At 42.0% G+C, this 23,801-nt stretch overlaps 1 protein-coding gene across 9 annotated transcripts in view; it reads right to left on the bottom strand.

Moving 5' to 3' along the window:
* Nucleotides 1–1,930: 1,930 nt before the first annotated feature.
* The window catches only part of ADGRB1 (adhesion G protein-coupled receptor B1), a 264,284-nt gene continuing 242,413 nt past the window's right edge, over nt 1,931–23,801 (bottom strand). For 8 of the 9 annotated variants that reach the window (XM_015856456.2, XM_015856460.2, XM_015856457.2 and 5 more), the window contains 5 exons: nt 22,411–22,465; nt 18,379–19,058; nt 17,254–17,289; nt 15,529–15,633; nt 1,931–4,281 (listed from right to left, as the gene is read on the bottom strand). In XM_015856456.2, coding sequence (XP_015711942.1) covers nt 4,084–4,281; nt 15,529–15,633; nt 17,254–17,289; nt 18,379–19,058; nt 22,411–22,465 — 1,074 coding nt within the window. In that variant the 3' untranslated portion in view covers nt 1,931–4,083. The remainder of the gene's footprint in view (nt 4,282–15,528; nt 15,634–17,253; nt 17,290–18,378; nt 19,059–22,410; nt 22,466–23,801) is intronic. The other variant, XM_015856458.2, reaches the window with a different exon arrangement.

The following is a 23,801-nucleotide window of genomic DNA, read 5'->3' as shown; positions in this document are numbered from 1 at the left end:
GGAGATGGGGGATTAGGATAACTCCCTCAAGGCAGACCAACACATCTGCAAACATTTCAGACATTCCAGGATATCTCACAATGGGCTATTAAGGCCCTAATTAGAGGCTTACAGTCTCTGGAGGATGAGCTCCTCCACTTAGATGGTTACTATGAGAGATTTCCATATAGCAGTAATAGCATCACAGAATCACAGAACTGTTTGAGTTGGAAGGGACCTTTAAAGGTCATCTAGTTAAAATCCCTACAATGAACAGGGACAATAATAAAAACAGGCCTCCCTCATGGGATGGTGTAAGCTAAAAGGTTTTAGCCTGTCTGGCCACAGCACTCCTATCTTATTTTGACTGAACACGTCAATTGTTGACATGGGTTATGCCAAGCACAGTGTGCTGTCATCTGCTTCTACTTGCAGGCGTCACAGCAGGGATGCAACACAGAGAATTGGTCTGCGGTCCAATTAGTTCCAGTGAGATCAAGAGTAGTCATTACTTCAGGGGACGTGCTGAGTTGTGATGGCTCTGGACCAAAGTCCTGGAGAGCAGTAATGTTGGATCAAATTTGGCAGACCCCCAAGTCTCCTGCAGACCTATCCATAAAACTAAAAGGACTGTTCCTATTGCCTAGACCTGTAAACTTCTACGTGATGGAGCAGAGTCAAGGAAATATGCTCCTGCTGGAGAATTTCAGTGATTCAAGAGTAAATGACAGGGAATTTAATATCTCTAGCTGAATTCATTAACTGTTGTCTTTCAGGAGTGATTTGCTCAACTACTTCATGCACTGAGCCATGCTCCTGGAGGTGATGGAGATGGGAGGGACGTTGGGGTGAGACTGGGGTTGGCTTTGCATCATGTAGGCAGGGAAGCATCAGCATCTCCCTGACCCCAATGGAAACTGCAACCTAGCATTGCTGCCTTCTGCCAATTGTAGACTTATAGAATTATTAAGTTGCAAGGGACCCTTAAAGGTCACCTAGTCCAGCTCCCCTGCAATGAACAGGGACACCTACAGCTAGATCAGGTTGCTCAGAGAGTAATCCTGCCTCATGTATTAAATTTAATCCCCTTTTGACATACACTGGGAAGAAGGCGGCAAGGCTTCTTTTAGAGATATTCATGGAAAAGCAGACTGGGGTGCACAGAAAAGAGAAGAAGTCATCATGCCTTGAAAATATACATAATGATGGAAAGTGGTTTTATAGTGTAAGAAGCTACAAGCTAAAGGCAAAGAATGGACCCAAGAGGGTGAAGTTTGGTCCTAGATTATGGCTCTTCCAATGCAGCAGCTTGCAGGTCCAGAAGAGGTGTTTCCCAGCACCCGAGCGTGATGTCAACCACAGATGGGGCGCTTTTAAAAAGCAGACATTGCTAGAGTTTACACCTATTTTATTAGAAATAAGACACATTCATTTTGTGCTCTGAAAACTGTACAGGGAAAAAAAAATAAAAAAGTAAATCTGACAAACATAGGAGGGAGGGGAAGGCATGGTATGGGGTAGGGTAGGGTGAGGGAAAACAGAATTAACTGGAATAATTGAGCAGAGAAAGTCGAATATCAACAGTTATTAAACAAACATTTATCTCCGTAATTACATAACATCGTTAATGTCCTGCAAATTGGCTGGAGTGAATGGGTGAGTGGGAAAGGTCTTTGGAGAGGAGGGGAGGTTTGGTTGAGCATGGGAGGGGAGGGGAAAAAAGAAAGAGAGAAAAGATTTAAAACACAGTATAAAGATATCTGTATGCTAAAATTCATTATGTGTAACTATAATAATTACAATATCATTCAACCCGGCATCTGAGGGAGGCCTTTGTGCTTTCTTGTTTCATAGAGTAATCTAAAATTGGACGATAATATCACAGTTTTTATAAGTAATAAATTTTCTTATTTTTAAAATGTTTGGATTTGTTTGTGGTTGGTTTTTTTTGAGTTTTTCTTTCCATTCATCCAGTATAACACACACTTAATGGCAAGGTAGATGCCACTGTCCTGAAAGACCAATAACCCACATGGCCCAATGGAAAGAGGAAGCAGAGACGTTTGCATGACAAGCAATGGCTCTCAATGAGAGAAGCAAAACTGGGGTCAGTGATTGGTTCACCTCTTGTATTCATTCATTTTCCCTAAAGATGTTAAATAATAAGAAGACACTCAAACATGCAGTAACAATGCAGACCCTGATCAGGTTTTACTGCTGTCTGGAACAATATGGCCACTCACAAACAGAAGTTTGGCACCACATGTCTCCAAAGCTGAGAAGTTGTTCCACATGTCATAGAATCATAGAATATCCCAAGGAAGGGACCCATAAGGATCACACTGTTGGAAATGATAGAAAAAGAATGAAAGAAATAAAAGTCTGCATGAGGTGTCAGTGGTTTATTTTTATAGGGATAAAAATATTGTACAGTACTTTTGGGGGTGAAATGTAGAGAATTCTTTTTTTTTTCTTTTTTGTAAATAACCTTGAGAAATGTTTAATAATAAAAAAAGAAAATTGCTACTTTTATAATGTTGAAATGATAAGACAGTATTTTATGAAGAAAAATGTCCCGCTCTAATGACAAGCTGCACCTTTTTGCTCTTGTAGGACCAGACCCGTTGGCTCTGGGCACTGGAGAGGGAGAAGAGCCAATGAGGGGAAAATAACCACAGCTGAAAATGAATAAAGCAAAGTGAAGTATTGCAAGTGAGCAGCGATGGGGTTGTGAGTTCCCACCATCCCAAACTTTCTACAGAGCAACTTGCCTTCCACCTTCAGTAGGTGGCATCCTCACCCCATGCCTGTGTATTCGTACGGCACAGAAAGGCATTCAAAACGACAAGAGCCAAAGAAAAGAAAGGTCTCGGGTTTCAAGTTCTCTTTTTATTGAAGAAAAGAAAAGAAGAAGGAAAAAAATAGATTATTTTTTTGTTTTGTTCGTTTGTTTCCAAGTGGACGTTATTCGTGTTGTCAGTTTGTCTCAATGTCCTAAGGCAACATCTCTGTATACCAAATATCTCCAGGTACATTGGTGGATCTGTCTTTCCCTTTTTCTCTCTCTGCCTTCCAGGGAGGGGCAGCTTGGAACAAATCTGAGTCCAAAAGCAAGGAAAAGTAACAGAAAAAAAAAAAAAAGAAAAAAAAAAAAAAAAAAGGATGAGGCCAAGCAGACCTTTGCAAGGCCCGTGCTGAGTTTTATCTATGTAACAGTCAATGAAATGACCTACATTCTTCTTGTTGGTCTGTTTTTCTAACACCTTCAACCCTCTCCCTGGAGACGGGGTGAGCAGATTTTGGAGGTGGTTCCTTTCTCCAGTGCTTGTCCCATCCCTTAGGGTGCACAGGAGCTCCACCATGGAGGGCTGAGAGGAGAAAGCCCCACCTTACCTCTCCCCCTAAGCCGTAGGTGATGCGACTCTTACCACCACCTCCCCCTTCTGCAGAGACTCTGGGACACCGGATCATGGATAGCATGAAGAAGTGGGGACATCTCCTCAACCACCACTTGACACATCCCAGCTCCTTCCTTCTCAGAGGAGATGATGAGGGAGAGGTTGGAAATGATGCCATAGGTTGTGTCTCTTCCAGGACCTACAGCCACAACGCATCCCAGTGAGGCTCCAGCCGACGTCACCTCCCGTGCTCCCCAGACAACCTCCATCTTCTTGGCTCTTGGTGGTGGCTTCTGGGTGTCCTTCTGCAGCTCTCTGTAGCATAGCAGGAAGGGTCCCGGCGTATGGCAGTGGCCCCAAAGCATCTCGACAGGGCTCTTCCCCAAAGCATCTCAATAGGGCTCTTTCCCAACAGCTCCTCCCCACCCTCTGCCTCCTCCTCATTCTCTTCCAGGCTCACTTCTTCTCCAGTCCTACCTGGCAAAGCTCATGTTGTCCTGAACCTACATCTACTGTACTCTATAAAGCAATATTTCCCCATTCTGCTGAGAACGATACAAAAGTTACTCCGTCTTACCAAAGGTTTCAAAAGAAACCAAACACTTCGCTCGGTTCCGATTTAATTTAATCATTTCTTTAAAACGTGGTTTTGTTTGTTTGTTTCATTTGTTTTCTGGAAAAAAAAGTCCCTTTCTTCTCTTTCCGTTCAGACCTCCGTCTGAAGGTCAATAATGTCTTGTCCCACCAGAGGGATGGTGGCCCCTGTTTTCTCCCACTCTACAGTTTTTAGTTCTAGGGGAGATTGTGCCACAGGTTCGATGTCCTTTTTAACCCATGACGGTGGGGACTGGACTTTCCTGATTCCTTCCCAGGGTCTCTTGTTTGGTGTCTGCTGTTTTTCTTGCTGCGAGAGGAGGAAAGTGTAAAAGAAAGGAAAAAAATAAGAGAGAAAGGTTAGATAAAGGCTAGATGCAACAAATGCCATTTTTTCAACTTCATTACTCTTATAACAAAGCAAATCTTTCTCATCCAAGGTAATGTGAGATCTCAGTGAAAATTTCACTTGGTGCCTATTTTCATGAAGAAAATCTAAGCTTTTTTCCTTTGCTGTCTCTAACACAGTACTTAGATACTTCAGCTTTCAGCCAAGGCTTCTGCCATTCCCAACTCCACTGGAAAACTGAAAACAATTTTAAGAATTTAACATGTTTTTCTATTTCTACAGGAACCCCCCTTATGTAGCACGGCTATTTATGGGCAAAGGAACTGTGAACTCATGCTGTTAGATGGGCTGTAATGTCAGCTCTGAGGCTGAAAGCATTTCCATCAGCTCTACACAAAGACGTCGAGGCTTTATTGACTGCTATTAGTCCCCATGGATATCAGTCCTGGGAATGCCTTTCAGTGTTTCTGCTGGTTTGCACCAAAGGTAAAACTCTGTAAATTGGGTGAACTCTTGAAGGAGAGTCCATGCAATGATTTTAAATGATCCATTACACTAAACTGGCATCCTCCACCAAGAGCGATGGTTTTCACAATTAATTATCCCCACAGAACAATCCAGTGCTGGGTGAGAAAACGCTTCACTACACGTGGCAGGAGAACAGAGCTCTTTTGAGCTGACTGCCAACAAGAAAGTGGAGACTGGCAGAAAGGGTGGGAGGAAAGGCAGCTGTCTGGGAATCACAAGGAGGGAAGTCTGGGAAGAAGATGAGGAGACATGCATGGAGATCATATGCAGTCCACGATGACACTGTCACCAGAACATGTTAATGAGTGGAGATAAAGCCACACATAGACTACAATTGCACTGTAGGATGCTGAAGAGATGAGTAATGCCCCATTTGAAACTTAAATGCCCATCTGATACACACGAATCCATCTGACTTGGATTTTGAATTTGTTGCTTCCTAAGAGCCTTTAGGTGGCCTGTGATTTGCAGTGACGATGGGAAAGACACTGCATCTTCAGTGCAACAGGGCTGGCTTTCATCACTTCACTCAAGCCAGAATTTCTCCTTTCCCAAACTTTCACCCATTATATAAGGTGTGTTTGGAGTTGTCCCTAAATCCTGGCAGGGATCTTCTCTGAAAGAGTAGTAGTAATGCATTGGAACAGGCTGCTCTGGGATGTGGTGACATCATCATCCCTGGAGGTTTTCAAGACATGTGGAGTTGTGGCACTTGGGGACATAGTTTAGTGGGCATGGTGGGGAGGGGCAGACGGTTGGACCTGATTATCATAGTGCTCTTTCCAGCCTTAAATACTCTGTGATTCTATATAGGATAAGGCTCTGGGAGAAGTTATTTGATGGCCAAAGAAACAAATATCTGAACCAAGTAAAGTTGGTCCTCTCCCAATGGGATGTGAAAGCATTCTGAAATGATCACTGTTTTAATGCAAGGGAAGAAAATATAACTTTTTTAAAGACCTTTGAAAGAGAAGGTACTTTTTAAATCAAATTTTGGAAAATAATTGTTTAGAAGAATGCAAAACACTTCAGTTTTTCAATTCTGCAGCTGTTGTTTGCACTAACCCCCGTGACACACAGGTTCTCTTATGCCTTGTGTTATTCTTACTTTATTCTATGACATAGTACAGTGCTGATTACTAGCCATATGACAGAAAAGATGATACAACTGTAGACTAAATCCATCATTTACTTTGAGATTCATAAGAATTACTGTTAATAAAACCTGAAACCTTTTCATCCCTGTGAGTGTTATAATGAGACACGTTCAAGCCTTCCTGAGGTGAAATTTTCACCTGTGGTGTTTGTGCAGACCATTAGTCTGCCATGAAAAGATGCAGTGAGGTGGTGCAAATGAAGACAAAAACACAAACAGAGCAAAATCTGAAATGAAACTGTAAGTTTTCCAAAGGATGAGGAATAAAAACTTTTGCCACAGTTGTTCTTCTCACTGAAAAATATTTTTTCTCCCACAACTGTTTCAGTTCCACAAGTTTACTGATGTCCACTGCTGTGTTATTTAAAAAAGAGCAGCACAAATGATCATATGCTAAAGTTCATAAATAATTCCACCTTTTCTCTCAAATGAAAGCCTTTTTTTGATGGCATTTTTACATCCACCTTCAGCATCAAGTCCTGTTCCCAACCAGACTTTGTTTTAACAGTCCCTATGCCAGTCATGCTCCTGACCTTTAGCCTCTCCTTCACAGTGTGAAGACACACCCAGATCTCAGCATCTGCACTGAATGCGATTAGCAAACCACAGAGCAGCTGTAAATCCACATATGGAACTGAAAGTGGGAAAAAATGAATAACTTATGAGCTAAGATTGACAGTGATGACTTCTGATTGGATATGTCACTGAGGAACAAGACATATGGGTCGCAATAATGACTCAGTAGTGACAAAATAAGCATTAAACATTGGTAATTGTTAAGTAAGGATTAATGATAGAAATTATTAAGAGAGAAAAAGAGAGTGAAAGAGGAAACATAAGTGTGACAGCACCCTGAATATGTCATAGGCGGTCCATGGGCTTCACAACAGACCTTCCTCCCCACCAAAAGAAAAATACAGTGCAATTGAAGGGGGTGGCCATGAACAAAGTTATGGAGCATGTTCTGTAGGAGGAAGAGTTGTAGAGACTTAAGGCTTTTTAGCCTTGAAAGATGGACCTGCTAGAGGTATATGACACTTAGAGGCATTACTGATGGTAGGAGCAGACTAGGAGCAGACTACTGATGGTAGTGATCATCTCTTCCAACAAAAGAGCTGTTGGACTTGATCTTAGAGGTCTTTCCAACCCGAATGATTTAATGAATTGACAGCATTCTGCTTCTCGGGGTCTTTCAGCAGAAATCACAGGAGGATGAGGTTGACTTTTTGAGGCTGCATTATATGACTGCCCTGTTCTTTAATTTTCCCAAATCGCTTTGACTCTGCCAAGGAGAGGAGACAGGGCCAGACTGTCCTTGGGTCTGTTGTTCTCTGGTTTATCAGTGCAATGGACTGTCTAGTAATTATGAATTTATTGATTTCAAAGTCAACTTAAAGCAAGAAAATGAAGTGGAATCTCAGGAGATTTAGCTTCTCACTTCTCATAAATGAATGAGACTTTTCTCATAATGCTGTAAGTGAAGGTGGGATGCATCAGCTATCCACTACCATAGAATACCTCAGGTTGGAAGGGATCCATATGGCTCATCAAGTCCTTACCATTCACCAGCATCCCCTAGAGCAGAGTATATGGCCATGTCTCTGCACCAGTACAGAAAGACTGCATTTGTAAGAAGTAGGATGAGATAGGACAAGAGGAAATGGCTTTGCGATGTGCCAGGGGAGGTTCAGGTTGGATATTAGGAAAAACATCTGAAAACTCAGATTTAGGTCACGCACTGGAACAGGCTATCCAGTGAAGTGGTTTAGTCACTGTTCCTGAAGGAGCTCAAGAAATGTAGAGACGTGCCACTGAGGGACATGGTTTAGAGGGCAGTATTGGTTGGCCTAGATGATCTCAGAGGTCTTTTCCAACATTAATGGTTTTATGATTCTATGAACCAAACAGGTTAAGTGCCATATGCCAGGCTGAGCTCTGGCAAGTATGCTAGCAGTCTAAAGAAAGTCTTCCCCTCTTGGCATGAGACACTCTGGGAATTGTTACTAGGCCCCCGGGAAAAGCTCCTTTTCTTTCTTTCCCTCCATATTGAAGTGGTTTTTATTGCATCTCAGTCATATACAGAAATACCTCTGGGATCATGCTTCACGTGGCATTGTCCTCCAGCCATGCTGGGGGGTCTTAGTTGCCCACGTGGGTAGGGGGAAAACTGAGCTATGCACAGAAAAGAACAAAAATGAAAGAGGTGGTTGGGTAATCTGTCTGTTAAAGGCACTGGTGCTGGGCCAAGGCTTGGTGCCTTGGTGACAGCCAGGAATGGGGCTGAGACAGGAGCTGAAAGCAGCAGAGCCTGCTCTGCCAGTAACTCAGTGAGACAGAACCATTACTCTGGCTTGACATAGCCCAGGAGCTTCTGAGCACAGAGGAGGGGAAAATTTTTATCGGTTCCTGGCTGGTGCCAGGATGGCAGAGCACAGTGCTTTGAATGAGGGACTGGGAAAGGGAGGGAATGCCTGAGATGGGGTAAAATCTGACATATGGGACAAACGAATCATTATCACAGTGAAACGTGCAAGCTTCTAAGCTGTAGATCCTCTTATTTTTTCTTTTCTTTCTTTGTTTCCTTTTTCTTTGCCTTTCTGTTTCATTAATTAATTAAAAATTAATTAATTAATTCCCAAATTTTATGGCTACCCTGAATGACCCGAGAAGGAACTCAGTATTTTCTACAGAGCATTCTGAGATAACTCCCCTAGAAGCAGATACTTCCATGCTGTGTTCATCGCCTCTAGTGTCAACTTGAAGGATATTTCGTGACCCAAATGGTCTCTCCCCATGACACTGATGACTCCAGGACTGGAATGAAGTTATTCAGAGCGTATAGCAGGGAATCTGAAAGACTAATGTGGTTCATGCTGTCTAATCCATCTCTGGATGAATGTCGATGAAAAGTGATTAGAAAATGGGAAAGCTGTCTTGTTTTTCTAACAGAATGATAAATTTCCCTTTCTTTGTTTGAAACAAGTTGTAGCTGCAATTACTTCTTCTTATAATACAGACCTCCAAAGACAATAGTTTATGTTGTGGCTGATTAAACAGAAAAGCAAACTAGAAGGAACTGGCTCACTTAATTTAGAATTTCATTTAGGGAAGAAGAAGCAGTAATGTGTGTTTTTAATTTGAATTCACGGAAATCAATTAAAGAACTTGAAATATGCACTCACTGAGGTATCAAAGTATGGATTCTGCTTCTGTATCATCTGAAGTTCAGACGGTCTAACCTACAGGGGTTGCATTGAGCCAGTCTAGTGAGATATGATCGGAGCCTTAAGATCTCTGTTGCAGAGCCTAACAAGCTCCTTCCATAGGCTCATAAAGAGCTCCCTGTTTGAAGGCTGTAGAGAAAGCCAGTCATCCCACCAACATGAATGGGATGTTCCCTAGGCTATTCTCACTACCAATCTACACAGTTAACAGATCATCCTATTGCTGTACTGAGGAAGCCATTAGTGAACATGGGCAACTGAGTGCTCCCCAAAAACACTGAAATCATTAAAAGGTTCTTTCACACCTCACAGGGACATGTAGGAATGCCATGAGGGTACCAACAGCACCCAAAGCATGATTCCTTAGAGATTCCATTGCTTAACCAGTCTTTATAACCAGGAGCCGCAACCTGCTGGTGGGCACTGCATGTTTTTGGAGTAGCCAATACCAGGTTTGCAACAAAAGACAAGGCAGAAATTGACTGTGATCAAAGAAGATACGTGGAATAAGAAATGTTGGTGCCAGATATTGGGACATAGTTTTTGGATGAAGGAGGTGAACAGCTGAATGCTGGTACATGGGACACACGGTAGCTGACAGATGGTTTATGGCTGAATGAAAGAAAATCTGACATAACTTTCATAACAAAATTTACAGTAGTAGTTATTATGCTTTATGTAGCATTCCTCCCTATAACTGTTACTATAATTCATCTTTTATTAGTTGTCAATTACGTAGGCGTTTAAAAATGCAGTGTATTAACCACATGTCACAGGGGAGGCGCGCTACCCTTAATCAGGGCTTCTCTTGCAGAAGGACATAGGCACTCAATATTCAGATTCCTCAGTGAAGAACAAGCCTATGTTTGACACAACCACCACCATCTGAACCTCAGCCCATGCAAAGAGGTTCCCATAGAGAGAAGCTGTATTTTCCCATCCAGGAGCAGAGCTGCCAGCTAGTGAGCCAGCACCCAAAAAAAGAAGAAAAAAAAAGTGCAGGTAGCCATCAAGCAAGGGAATTAATTGTGCTAAGCAGCAGAGCATGCCAGGGAGACACACAGCTCCGAATAGCAATGAGCTACAGTGCTGATCAATAGTCCTTTTTTCTTGTTACTCTGTTAGATGCCAAAGCAAGTTCTGGTGGGATGGGCGGCACATCCCACAGGTGTTTGAAAGGGCAAGCTAAGAACGTGAAGAAGAAAATATTGTAGAAGTGGTAGTAGAGAAGAAAACAAGGAAATGTCATAGAACGGCATTAAAAAAAGGGGTGCATATATTTTTCCACTTTTGGAGCAAGTGTTGGTCCAGGACCACCAGAGAGTTGGGACTGGATTTCAAAGCTGAGCTGAGAGCTGAATTATAGAATGAGTCCAGAGCTTTTATGTGAAGTCCAGGACAGGGTTACAGCCAAAGCAAAAGCCTTTTTAGCTGCCGAAAGCAGCTAATAGGAAAGAACAGGCTGGGCAGTGAAATTTGCCAAGCATTGTTAAGTGTGGCTTTTGCTGACCTCTGCACAAATAAAGATCTGCTGTTTGAAACAAAAGCAAAGCCAGATGCTGGGAAGGAGAGAGGAGTATGTATGTGATTCAAACTTCTGTCGTGGAACTGGATCAAAGGGCTCCTGCCAAGGAGGAAGGCAGGAGGGGCACTTCCATCATTTTCAAAGCTGGCATTAAGCACAGAAGAAACAAAGCCCTGGCTTACCTTGGAGGCTACAAAGCCTCTGCTTTCATGCCATACAGTTGTAGAGCATGGGGACCCTGCCTGACGTCCATGCCAAGTGCTGGGATCTCTTTAGCAATTAACTCACAGGGAGAATACGTTTTACCCTGACAATACAGATCTGTGCAGGAAAATCTTTCCCATTTAGTACACAGCAGTTTGAAACTAGCTAACGTCTTCCTTTAATGTGAATGGTTCTCAGCTGAACTAATATAGACCACGGGAAACACATGCATATATGGGAAAGAAGGGAAAAAACTGCCAAGAGACTCTCAGGTGAAGGGTAGATTTTTAAACTGAGAAATAAACTTGCATCAAGATTGTGAGCAAGGGGATTTACAGTTTTAGCAATCAGGTGACTAAAGCACAACTCGAAGTGATGGGAGCAATTAGGAAGTACTAACCTAACACTTTAACATGCACCTTTTTGGGAGGAAAACTACACCTTAAAGCTGTTACAAAGGGATACCTATGATCCTCATGGCTTGGATGAACTTAGGATGGTTGAGTTTCAATCCTACAGGATGTGCCCATCCCACCAGCACTAACTGAGTAACAGCACTGTTGTTCAGAACTAATTTTAAGACTCATTTCAGTGTTAAAAGTGAAAGCTTAGGGGATCCCAGGTGCTGAGAGCACTTATAATTATCTAAGTAACTCAGGATGTGTGGCATAGGAGGCTGTTTTGCTATGATCCCAATCTTGCTTTGCTTGCCTCCAAACTTTTGGTCCCCTCCATGCTTCCTGGCTACAAATAAGTTGGCTAAAGGATAAATATTCAAGCCTCTACTGCTTCAACAGTAATGGCTCATTGATTGTCTGCTCAGAGTCTACACAGTACTCAGCTTGGTCCAGGGTAAACTGGAAGAGCAACAGTATTCAAAATCCGTACATAAGATGGCTGCAAGTCAGCTGAGAGGAAGATGAGCAAGTAAATCCAGATGTTCTTGAGTCAAAGTCCCTTATGGGGACAGAGGTAATCTATCCCAAAGTACAGCTTAACAGGAGTAAAGGAGTCTTGTCAGCAACCCTGCCACTTCCATTTGAATTAGGACAAACACATCCTCATCTTCCTAGCGACCCTAGAGATGAAATGGAATGTAGCCCATCGTAAGGTCGTACAGAGGTCTATTAAAGTATCAAACATCCAACTTCTCAACTTGTAGTCATCAGATCTTGCTGTATGTCGCTGTGCTAATATTTTTATATTACCATTCCCTTTCACTGAAAAGTTAGCTATAGGCAATAACATCAACATCCTGTAGGATGGGATACTCTGATGGTGTAAGGCTGTTTCTCTTTCAGTTGTACCTGACAATGGGGCTGTTGTCTCCCCATCCTCACCCGGAAGAGCAGAGCCTTCTGCATCCCTTTTTGCCTCCTCAATGTAGAAAAGAGATTTTCCACCCTTTTGCTCTGTAAGGCTGCTGCATGAGGGGAAAGCAAAATTCTTCCCCACACCTGCCTCCATGTCTTTAGGAAGAGAAACAAGCCCAGAGACATATGTCAGGGCTGTCTCTAATTGGGCTTGGGTCATTCTCAGCTCAGTAATACCTTTCAGAAATTGACGCTGTAAAGCTGAAAAGCTAAACAGCTCAAATGTGTAGGAGGCCCTAATAATGTTCTCAGGTCTGCCAGTAACTATTTTGAGATGTTGGGTAAAGGGCAGCCTTCTTTATCTTTGAAGTGTACACTGCCATGCCACTTATCCAAAGTTTAAACATGTCATTGTACTTGGAGAGGAAGGAAGAATGTATGCGTTAGTACAAATCTTCAGATCTCTGCTAAAAATCATGTTTTACAACTGAAGTTGGAGAAATTCTTGACAGTAAACACATGTGATGGTTGAATTTTCAATCCTTCTTCCTAAAGAGACACAAGTTTTGTTGTTCCTCTTACTCCCATTCTTCTGCTGGTGCTTTCTTCCATTGTGATAATTAAGCTGAAATGTGTCTAATACAATGGAACGATCAGTTTTGGCCTATGTGCTTAAGTACTATCATTTACATCAAAAATAAAAATCAAACTAACCCCTAAATAGGGTCAGCACCGTCAGAGTTTTTGAATGCAGCTTCTCCTATGTAGACATTTAGTCTAAGTCTCAGCAACAGCTTTCTGACCTTGGAGCTGAAGGAGAAGAGATGAATTACAAGATGATAGGGAAAAGCTTCATGTCTTGGAAAAGACTTACCTAAGACAATGGGATATGCTGCCAGGATAGGCTGGAAAATTGCCAGGGCTGGAGTGAGATGTGGTAGCTTGACTTTGTGAATACTTAGTCAAAAGTGAAATCAAAGATACAGCAATGCAGGCAGATTGATTGCCTGGAGATAGTACAGGTCCCTTCTGCTCTATGCTGCTATGTGTGAAAGGGTTTAAAGGTGTCCTAGGATCCTTATTAACTTATTCATGCCCAGAAGGCAAGGAGTTTCCTGCTGGTGCAGGAATGTGTTTGGAGTCAGGTGTTATGGAAAGGCCTGGGACTTGTCCATGGTGCTTTTCAGTACAAAACAAAAGCCAGACTTATGCTAACACTAGCTTTATCACTTCCACCAGAAGAAATGCTCCATCATTTTATAACACAGGCACACATAAAACAAAAACATTTCTTTCGTTGTTGGTTTAATCCTTAGTTAGTCAGTTTGGTTTCCTAGGGCAAGATGAAGAAGACACAATTTCTACTGGGGTCCCTAGCAGCAAATAGCAGAAGAAGGAGTGAAGAAGAAAGATATTTATTTTTCCTATGTACTGCACTGCCTATTACTAAACCAATACCCACTACCAACTTACAAATACTGATCTTTGCAAGCTCCCCCTCCAAGATAACATCCAAAGAATAAGACTCAGTCAATATACAAAGGTCACCTTCCCAGCTTTCCAACAGTTCAAAGCTCTTTGTTGCTGACTCTGGCAACTTAAATTCTAGACAGATTCAGATACATCTCTGAAATACCCCAAACATCTCAACCTATAAAACTCTCCTGCGAACATACCACAGATTAGCTTTTACATGGTATTTAGCTTTTTACAAATGAGGCATACCTAAGTAAAAAAAAAGAACAGATAAAAAATTCAGGGAGATGCTTTGGCATTTTAGGGCAACATAGGCTTCTTTGTCTGAATCTCTCTGCTAGATTTACTATTTCTATTCTGTAACGCTGGACAGCCCATAATGACACCTTGCCAAGTGCAATAAAAGTAGGATTTGCTGGGAACACATATCCAGAGCTCAGCACATCTATGCTGTGAGACCTCGATGTCACCCAAAAGCTCTGAAAGGCTCTACTTCCACAGAGAATCAGACTAAATCTCTTCCTCAGTTATTCTGCACACTAGTCCTGCGACAAGAATACCACCAAAATAAGCCCCACCGGTGCCTTCTTGGCCATGCTGAAGGTCTATGTCTCCTGTATCCTTTACTTGCCAATATGACCAATAATGTTCTAACAACTCACCTTGTTCCTTTCTTTGAGAGAGGGCAGAACCCAAATTTCATTTCTTATCCTAATGTGCTGAGACATCAGGGAGGTGACATCAGACTGTCCTTCCTTATCTTTGTTATCCACATCACTAAATTCTCAGGCTGTAGACATCTGTTCTAGTACCAATCCCTCTGAAAAGCTGCAAAATCTTTCCCTCAGCCTGCATTTTTCAAACACGGTGAAGCCATGCTGATTATCCCATATCACCTCCCTCTCTTCCATGTTCCTTAGCATAGCTTCCAGGAGGATCTGCTCCATGATCTTCCCCTGCACAGAGATAAGGCTGACAGGCTGGTAGTTCCCTGGGTCATCCTTTCTACTCTTAAAAATGGGTGTGACAATGCCTTTTTTCCAGTCACTGGGGACTTCACCTGACCACCATGACTTTTCAAATATAATTGAGAGTGGTTTGGCAACTACATCAAACAATTCCTTCAGGACTCTGGGGTGTATCTTGTGGGGACCCATAGACTTAAGGACATTCACTTTCCTCAGGCAATTGTAAACCTGATCTTTGCTTACAGTGGGAGGGGCATTGCTCTGCTAGTTCCCACCTTCTGAACTTAAGGGCTGTGTGTAAAGCAGTTGCTAGTGAAGACTGAGGCAAAAAGTTGAGTACAAGCCTTCTCCTTGACTGTAGTTACCAGCCTACGTGCATTTATCACTAGGAGGAAATACATTCTCCTGGACTTTCCATTTCCAGCTTATGTACCTATTGAAGCCTTTCTCATACTTCTTTGAGCCCCTTCCCACGTTCAATTCCAGTCAGGCCTTGGCCTTCCTTACTTCATCCCTACAAAGCCTAGCAGCAAAGAATTGGCACAAACATGGGAAACAGACATAGGTAAGAAAACAGACTCCATAAATAATGAACAGACATGAGGAAAGATTTTTTTTCATCTGGGACGATAATCACTGTAGATAATCTAGTGGTACCTTTGTCACTCTCCATGTCCAATGTAGTGCATATGTTTGTTGCAACATACACAAAACTCAAGGTAAGGCATTCAGCAAGGGTTCCTAAATGTTCCCATGCTCCTGCTGGCACTAGTGTGTCTCCGGGAGGAGATGGTTCTAGAGGTGAATGACTAACCTTGCTGTCCGTTGTTGGAGACTCCTTCTCCTTCTCTGCGTGCTGAAGTTTTCTGTTCAGATCTTGGAACATGTCTTGGTGACGTTTTCTTGTGTGCATGATTTTCTGAAGAAAATGCAAGGACCACAGATCAGCAAAGCCTATCCAGCTGTACAAAATCAACATTTTCCCCTCTCAAAACAATGTACATTGTTAAAACCTGGGTCTATCTCACTGCAGAATAAATCCAGCTTCCCTAAAGCAGCTCCAAAATTCTCTGAGGACCCCATGCAACACTGTCTTTAATTTCAGGATAAGATGGTGGGAGAAAGTGAAGAAGTTTAGTTTTTGAACTTGTGGTTGTCCTGAAATTAAAAATGCCAGCTGTTTCTGTTGCAAACTTTATACACTGCTCTACCAGCTTGACTCAGAAAGCTCTGTTACCTTTCTTAACTGACTGCAGACCCTATGCCTGGTCTGTTGGGAGCATGCCTCCTAGGCAAACATTCAGAGCTTATCTGAATGTGTAGGATTTAGGCTCAATAAGTTCTATCAGCAGTTACTTCACATTTTCCTTTTCTTCATAATTTGGGCTGGCTGTATTTTACTTTCTACTGACCAGGAGATGAAGGAAATATTTCTATAAGGGCTCCCCTTTGCGTTTAAGTGCATGGTGAAGACTGCTTACTTGTGCTGTGCCAAGCAGTCTATAATTGAAGAAAGTAGCTGATATAATTGAGAATCAGCACACAAATGAATCAGCTCACATGCACCTACTGTAACTCAATTTCAGAACAAGCTCCCAGTCTTGAGCTCTGAAGTGATTCTGGCCTCTTGGGCCATCAGTGTGACTTCACTTTAGAATAAAGCATCAGCTTTTAAGGGAAGACATGGTCTGCCATCAAGGATGCCATGATTTGATGAAGTTCTGCACCAGCTCCCAGTAGCCCCATAGACTCTCTTTCAAAGCTTTCCACTCCATCCTTTCAGTGTGAATACAGGCATTTCCCTTAGTATAGACTAGATGTAAGGAAAATATTTTTTACAATAAGGGTAGTGAAATACTGGAACATGCTGCCCAGAGAGGTGGTAGATCTCTGGAGACATTCAAGGTCAGGCTGGACTGGGCTCTGAGCAACCTGATCTGGTTGTAGGTGTTTCTGTTCATTACAGGGGAGTTGAACTAGATGGCCTTTAAGGGTCCCTTCCAACTGAAATGACTCAATGATTCCTTGATTCTCCCAGGCAAATTCTGTGATGTTCATTAATAAGTTTGAAAACCCAGGTTTGATCATGGTTTGTAACAGTGTGGACATATTACTTGCCTTTCTGTTAATGCAACAGAGTTTTGGCACAAAATTCTGCATTTTAGGTCACCAAGCAAAGGATGTACTTGTGTTTCCCAAATAGGAGCACAATGCAGCCACCTGTAGCACTTTTCCACTAGCTTGTTTGCAGAAGAGATGCTACAAGTTTTGTGCGCTCTGACATGAGGTCTTCATTTAAAAGTGCTTATACAAAGTCAATGGCTTCATAAATTAAGAGTGAGTCAATATAATTTACTCATTTGTTTAGCTGCACAGGGTAAGCCTTATTAAACAGCCAGCATAACTCTTTCTGCCCACCATATCCCAACCTCTTTGGCAAAGGCTGCATTCCAACAAAGGCGGTAGCAAGAAAATGAAGCTGCATTTCTCTTTCTCTCCCTACCCTTCAAGAAACATATTCAAAAATTAATGTACTCACCTCAAAATCTAGTTCTGCATACCGTGATTTCCGTCTCTGGGGATTCAAAGGAAAAAGAGGGTGTTGAAGGTTAGTAAAGGACTGATGAGCACAGACTGAACTACACAGCAGATGAACGAGAGAGGATTCTTCTTTTTTTACATGTTCTTCTACCATTAAAGTGTTTCTCTGGCTCGTCTTGATGGAAAGTGCCAGCCAATAGGAAGGATCACTCACAAAAACACTAAAACCCAAGGAAGGCTGAATATGGAATTCTGGCTAATTTAGACTCCTGTCCTAGTTATGATCCTGCAGGTAGTTTACAGAATGGAAAGGAAATAAAAAGGCTCAGCCAGGAGATCTAGCAGAGCTTCTGACCATCAGTCAGTAAAGACTGAAATTTTTGCAGCAATGGCCAAGACTTCTCTCTGATAACAGGCAAGAAAAGGACCAGGTGCTGAGAAACGCAAAAGCTAGGACAGACATCAGTGTGAGATGTACAGACTAGGGAGAAGTGCTAATATATGTATTGAGTTATCTCAGGTCAGAAGCAGAGGGCTGCTCTTCTACCAAACCTCTGACATCCTTTTGATGCAAAGAAAGTTGTGGGTCATATCTTAAGGATATGCCAGGTTGGATAGGGCCATGGACAACCTGATCTAGTGCCTGATTGTTTGGCTACTCTGTCCATGGCAGGGGAGTTGGATCTAGATGATCTTTGAGGTTCCTTCCCACCCAAGTCACTCTGTGATGATTCTATGATATATTTGCAATCAAGAGAAATTCCCTATCTTTGTCACAACCAAAATGACCAAAATGGCATACAAAAGAGGACAGATAGATGGAGAAAAGGTAATGCATGTCATGTGCTTTGCCCTAAAATGAACCGCTTTAGACAAGCCAAAGTTTTGATCTTAATTTGCATTGCATTGCAAAAGATGCAAGTAGTAGAAGTAATGAGGGATTCTTAAAACAGAATTATGAAATGGTATCACCTGCAAGGGTTTCCTCACAGTAATATAATTCTGGCACTACATAGTGAGCTACATCTGGCCCAACAATCCTCTCTTGAAACATCTGCTGTGGCCAGTATCGAGGGCAGGGAACATTAAGGGCTAGGAACAGCAATGGAATTTCCATGCTCACCTCCAAGGAGCTCATGGAGAGAGTGGAGACGGTCTCACTCTTGGACACCACACCTGAGTTCCCTGAGTCACCTGTGTCACACAGGCTGTTGGGAATCTGTGACTCGCTGGGGATATTCTGTGGAGGCAGCTGCTGCTGCTGTTGTATCATGGGAGAACCTTGCACCTCACTGCAAGTCATGGTCACAGGTTCCCGTGGAGGACTTTTGACAACAAAACCTGGGTCGGTAGCCATACTGAGGTGGATCAGCCGTGTCTGGGGCATCTGGTCTATATTGATGCTGTATTTGCTCTCATCCTTGGGTGGTTTGGCCCGTAAGGTAGATGTATTGGTAGGCAGAATGACATAGCTGGTGTCCAGTGTTTGTTCTTGTGCCCGGGAGAGTTCTGAGTCCAACTTCTTGAAGATGTCCCCGTCACAGATGTAGATAGACTTGGGTGGTTGATTCTTGTCCTTCTTGAGAGTGAGACTGTGATTGCTGAACTCATTCAGGTTGATGGCCCCCAGGTAGTGTGGGGAGCCCTGAAGATGCAACTTGGACACATTGGCTGGAAGACTGTTAAAGTTTGATGACCCCTTCTGATGATTGAGCTTCAATTTCTCTTCATCCTGTAGTGATGGGCGCTTCAGCGTTCCTGTGATGGTTGAGGTCCTGCAGGCTGTGATGTCTTTATTCAGCACTAGAGAGACAGACAAGTATCCTCAGCACTGCATCTTAGCTTTGGTTAATACATCAATACACCTACTGCAGTCACACCATGCTGGCATGTTCCCTGGGACCTCTCAGAATGAGGCTATAGCAGCAAACCAGTTTCATATATATATATATATTTCCTTTTAGTCCAGGATACTGAACACAAATATAAAGCCAGTGAGGAAAAAAAAATATCCTCATTTTGAGAGAATCTGCTTTAAGAATTTCTCAATCCAATCACGGCCAGAACTCCAAACTGCACTAAAACGTATTATCATACAATAACATTATCTCGAAGAGAAATTATATGCATTACATGTGTGTCTGTATATATATATATATATAGTACTTAGTAAGCATCACATACAAGTAAGATACTAGCCTACACAGAAGCAGTATATATTTTAAGATTGATCTTATGTCAAAAAAGATTTTGTTTTAGAAAATAGCTGAAATGCAGCATTATCAACAATTTCAAATGTCTTCTTTTATTTATTTGTTTGTTTTAATTTGCTCAAATTCTTCAGGCTAATCTTTTCCCATGAACACCTTCAGGATTAGCTTTGATATTGCACAATACACCACATTTTGTTATCAGTTTCTGATTAACTCTCCAGAAAGCCTACATTCCAATCATTATGCCAATCCTTTGTGAGATATAGTTATTTGGTGTTACTCAGTGTGCCTACAGGACAAAAAGGAGTGCTATGAATACTCCTAAGTAGGAGAGAAAAACCTTTATCTGAGGATGAAGTGAACATGCCACATAGGAGGTACATACAAGACTCACAGACACTCATATCCACACAATGCTGTCTTCAGCAAAACATCTTATTCACTTCTAACAGGAGTCTATTTCTCAGTTGATTTCAGGCTTCAACAAAGACCTTAAGAAGATTATGACACAAGCTTTCATTTCTCCAGGGGATGGAAAACACTGACTGTGGGGCAGGGGCAAAATGGTGTGGCACTGAAGGATACTTACCCAATGATTTAGCTCAGGAAAGGAGAAATAAATGCATGTTTCTCTTTCTCCCATCTCAGAAAAGAAATGTTGAGATCTTTTTACCACTTTATTTACCACTTTTTACCACTTTATTTTTCCAGTGGAGCTAACATCTTTGGGATAATCAAGAGACCTCTATTTTATGGCAGAGGCAGCACATGGCAGAGGAATTTCATGGGACTGAGGGAATACTCATTTTTCTACCAACTGAAACTGGGAGTAGTGGGTGCTGGGTGAGCACAAAGAGTTTGAGAGTTGATGATTCCAGGGCAAGCTACAGCCAAGAACCAATGGGTTTATTTATATGTTTAATTATTCAAAGAACAGATTGCATAAAAATTCCATTGATGAACCACATAGAGAGGTCTCCAATATAATGACTGATACTAATTAGTTAGTTTGATGCAAACTAATAGCACTTTATCAGAGGATGATTATCTCTTCAGGAAGACATCAACAAACAATCAAACTGTACGGCTGTAAGGGAGGGAGCAAAGGAAGGGAGACCAGGTTGTTAGTGAGCTGTTCATCAAGGGTCTTCTGCCTTTTGTCTGGGAAGCTCAATGTGGAAGCTAGAAACTCTTCAAGAAAGGCTCCTGTATTGTAGGAGTATGGAGCCTGCCTTGGTTTTCAGCACAAAATGGGCTGAGTATGCATTCAAATCCTATCTGGTCTCATGAGCATGCCTTTTGCACATGGCATTTTGGAACCAAAGTCTTCAGTGTCAGAAAGGGAGGAAGATAAATGAGATGAGAGAGTCAGCTAGAAATACAATTAGGGAGTATGAGACAGAGAAATAGAGAAAAAAAATGGAGCGACCCTGAAAAAAAAAAGATAAATGGACAGAAAGAGACCATGAAATAAGATATCACAGTGATAAGTGAGATAAATACACTGTGGCTATGATAGGCACAGGAAGAGGGAGTGAGGCTGCGAGAAAGAAAGAAGAAGATAAATAAGATATAGATAGATATTACATAGATAAATGATAGTGACAGTGATAGACAATACACAGAAACACAACGACAAGGATAAATGCTGACAGAGATAGAAATACATAAATAACAGGTACAGCAAGACAGACAGCTGAGGACAGAGCTAAATAAGTGATTGCAAGATAAATATGGAGAGATACAAGATAAATACATTAGAAGCAGATAAATAAATGATGGATTAGATAAAGAAAAAGATAAATGAAAGGGATGTATAGCTAGATATAGAGAAAGAGAGAAAGAAGGGAGAGAGGGAGGGAAGGAGGAAGGAAGGAAAGAAAAGAGGGAGGGAGGAAGGGGGAAGGGAGGGAGGAAAGGAATGGAAGAAAGGAAAAAAAAGAAAAAAAACAGGAAAGGAAAAAAGGAAGAAAGAGAAAAGGAAAAAAGAAAGGAAAAAAGAGCAATAAAGAGCGCAATACAGAGGAATTTAATAAAGTTTCTCAAGATGAGAACTGCACACACGGTATGTACTCTCCTTGGCTAGGGAAGATCCTGGTTTGGAAGATGTGAATTATATGCAAATACCAAGCGAGCTGGTATTTCTCTTGCTTGGGAAAACAGAGAAGTCTGGGAAGGTAAATGAAAACCTAAATATCTACCAAAGGGAAAAATAACAATAGCAATGCAAAATCTCATCCAAATGCTCAGGCGTGCCAGGAGCAGGATAGGACAAATCCTGCAAAGACAAACAGACAGCAAAGGAGACTTCAGAAGATGCAGACACCCCTATGGGCATGGGAGAAAAGCCATTTGCTGGAGAAAGGGACAGTCTGCCCATGCAGGTCTTCAGAATCAAAAAGAATGTGTCTGGTTGAACACACAGGAGAAAAGCGCAGGCAAAAGAAGAGAGACCTGACTCATCTCCATACTTACAGGCAGCTTATAACTGTACCAGAGGTGTGCATGGGGCCAGGGGGAATGTTGGGAAGGCTCTCCAGGTTCCTGACCTCAGAAACACCTTCTGAGCATAGGTAGAGTTGTCTGAGGCTGGCCTTGGTCAAGAGTTGCTAAAGCAAAGAAGGATCATAGCAGGAAGAGATGGAACCCACATCTTCTTCCTTGATTCTCTTCTCTGCCACTGTGCTACATGGACCATGGGTAAGAAGTAGTACTTCAGAGCTAAGTTTTGATCTTAGCTACATGGTCAAGAGATCTGTGGGGGAATATGACAGGCAATGTATAGGGGAAAATTAGGGGAACAGCTTTCTTTCAGCCAGGGTTGAGAGTAAGGGCAGCCCACACATGCACATGCAAGCCACTATGACACACACAAATAAAGTAGAAAGGAAAAAAAAATGGCCTAGTTCAATCCCCAAACCAGGTCACTTGTTGATTCTCACCTGTGATGTGCTCACCTGATCTACAAGCCATATCCACATCCTTCTCAAAATCGGTCTGAAAGACAGAGAACACAGAAGATTTGATCAAAAGGAGGTGGTGAGGAAAAGAAAACCATCTGGAAAATGCAAAAAGTGCTTTAATTCAAGAATCAGACACAATCCGTGCTGGAAGAGTGAAGGAGAGATTTTTTGCTTAGTCTCTGAAACAAGTCAAAGAGTGTTATTTTTTCCAATTGTGGCTCTCAAAACTTATACACTGGTTCTAACACTGCTTTTCAGTTGGGTTCTTCTCATCCAAAACCTAATTCCTGAGTTGCCAAATTTTGTGCACATTCCTAATGAAGTGGGGACAGATTCCTGTATTGATCTGTCTTGCACTTAGTCTAAGTGGATTCTCCTCCATCAGCAGAAAAGATCTGTAGAAAGCTACCCACAAGGTATAAAAATTTCAATATTATCAGGCTGGAATACAATACTTTCAGAAGAGATGGTAACGAAATTATCTCAGGCTTTTTAATGCTTATTTATTTGCCTTTTTTTTTTTTTTTTTTTTTTTTTTTTTTTTTTTTTTTTTTTTTGGAACATAAAATGAATTTGATGGGAATAGAAGATAAATAACATCAGACCAATATTAAAATGGACAAGTGGGATGACACAGAAAAATGGCATCACATTTTGATGACAAACTTCCAGGAAAAAATGCAACTGAACAACCTGCACTAGCTCAAGCAATAAGAAAGATAACTGAACTCAACCTGGCCACTGTAGTAAAAGACAACATTCTTTTTTACAAATATACAAGGGCCAAGGAGAATTTTTATCCTTTTCTGGATGTGGTGGGAAACGTGATCACTGAGGATAAGGAAAAGGCCAATGTTCTTAATGCCTTCTTTACATCTGTCATAAATAGTCAGACCATTTATCCTCAGCGTCTGGGACAGGGGAAGAATAAGCCCCTCACAATTCAGGTGGAGACACTTAGAGATCTGCTACTCCACCTATACTGTCACAAGTCCATGGGGCCAGATGGGATTCACATAAGGGTGCTGAGGGAGTTGGTGGAGATGACTGTTAAGCCACTTTCCACCATTTATCAGCAGGGAGGTGATTCTTCCCCTGTACTCAGATCTATGTTCACTATGTTCAGCTTTGGACCTCTCACTATAAGAAAGGCATCGAGGTGCTGGAGCATGTTCAGAGAAAGGCAACAAAGCTGTTGAGATGACAGGAGCACAAGTCTTATGAGGTGCAGCTGAGGGAACTGAGATTGTTTACTCTGGAGAAGAGGAGGCTCAGGGAAGACCTTATTGCCCTCTACAACTCCCTGAAAGGAGGTTGTGGTGGGATACGAGTCAGTCTCTTCTCCTGGGTAACAATGATAGAATGAGAGG

The sequence above is a fragment of the Coturnix japonica genome, chromosome 2, assembly GCF_001577835.2.
Source record: "Coturnix japonica isolate 7356 chromosome 2, Coturnix japonica 2.1, whole genome shotgun sequence".
Lineage (NCBI taxonomy): Eukaryota > Metazoa > Chordata > Aves > Galliformes > Phasianidae > Coturnix > Coturnix japonica.
This window is presented reverse-complemented; position numbering and strand designations above follow the sequence as displayed.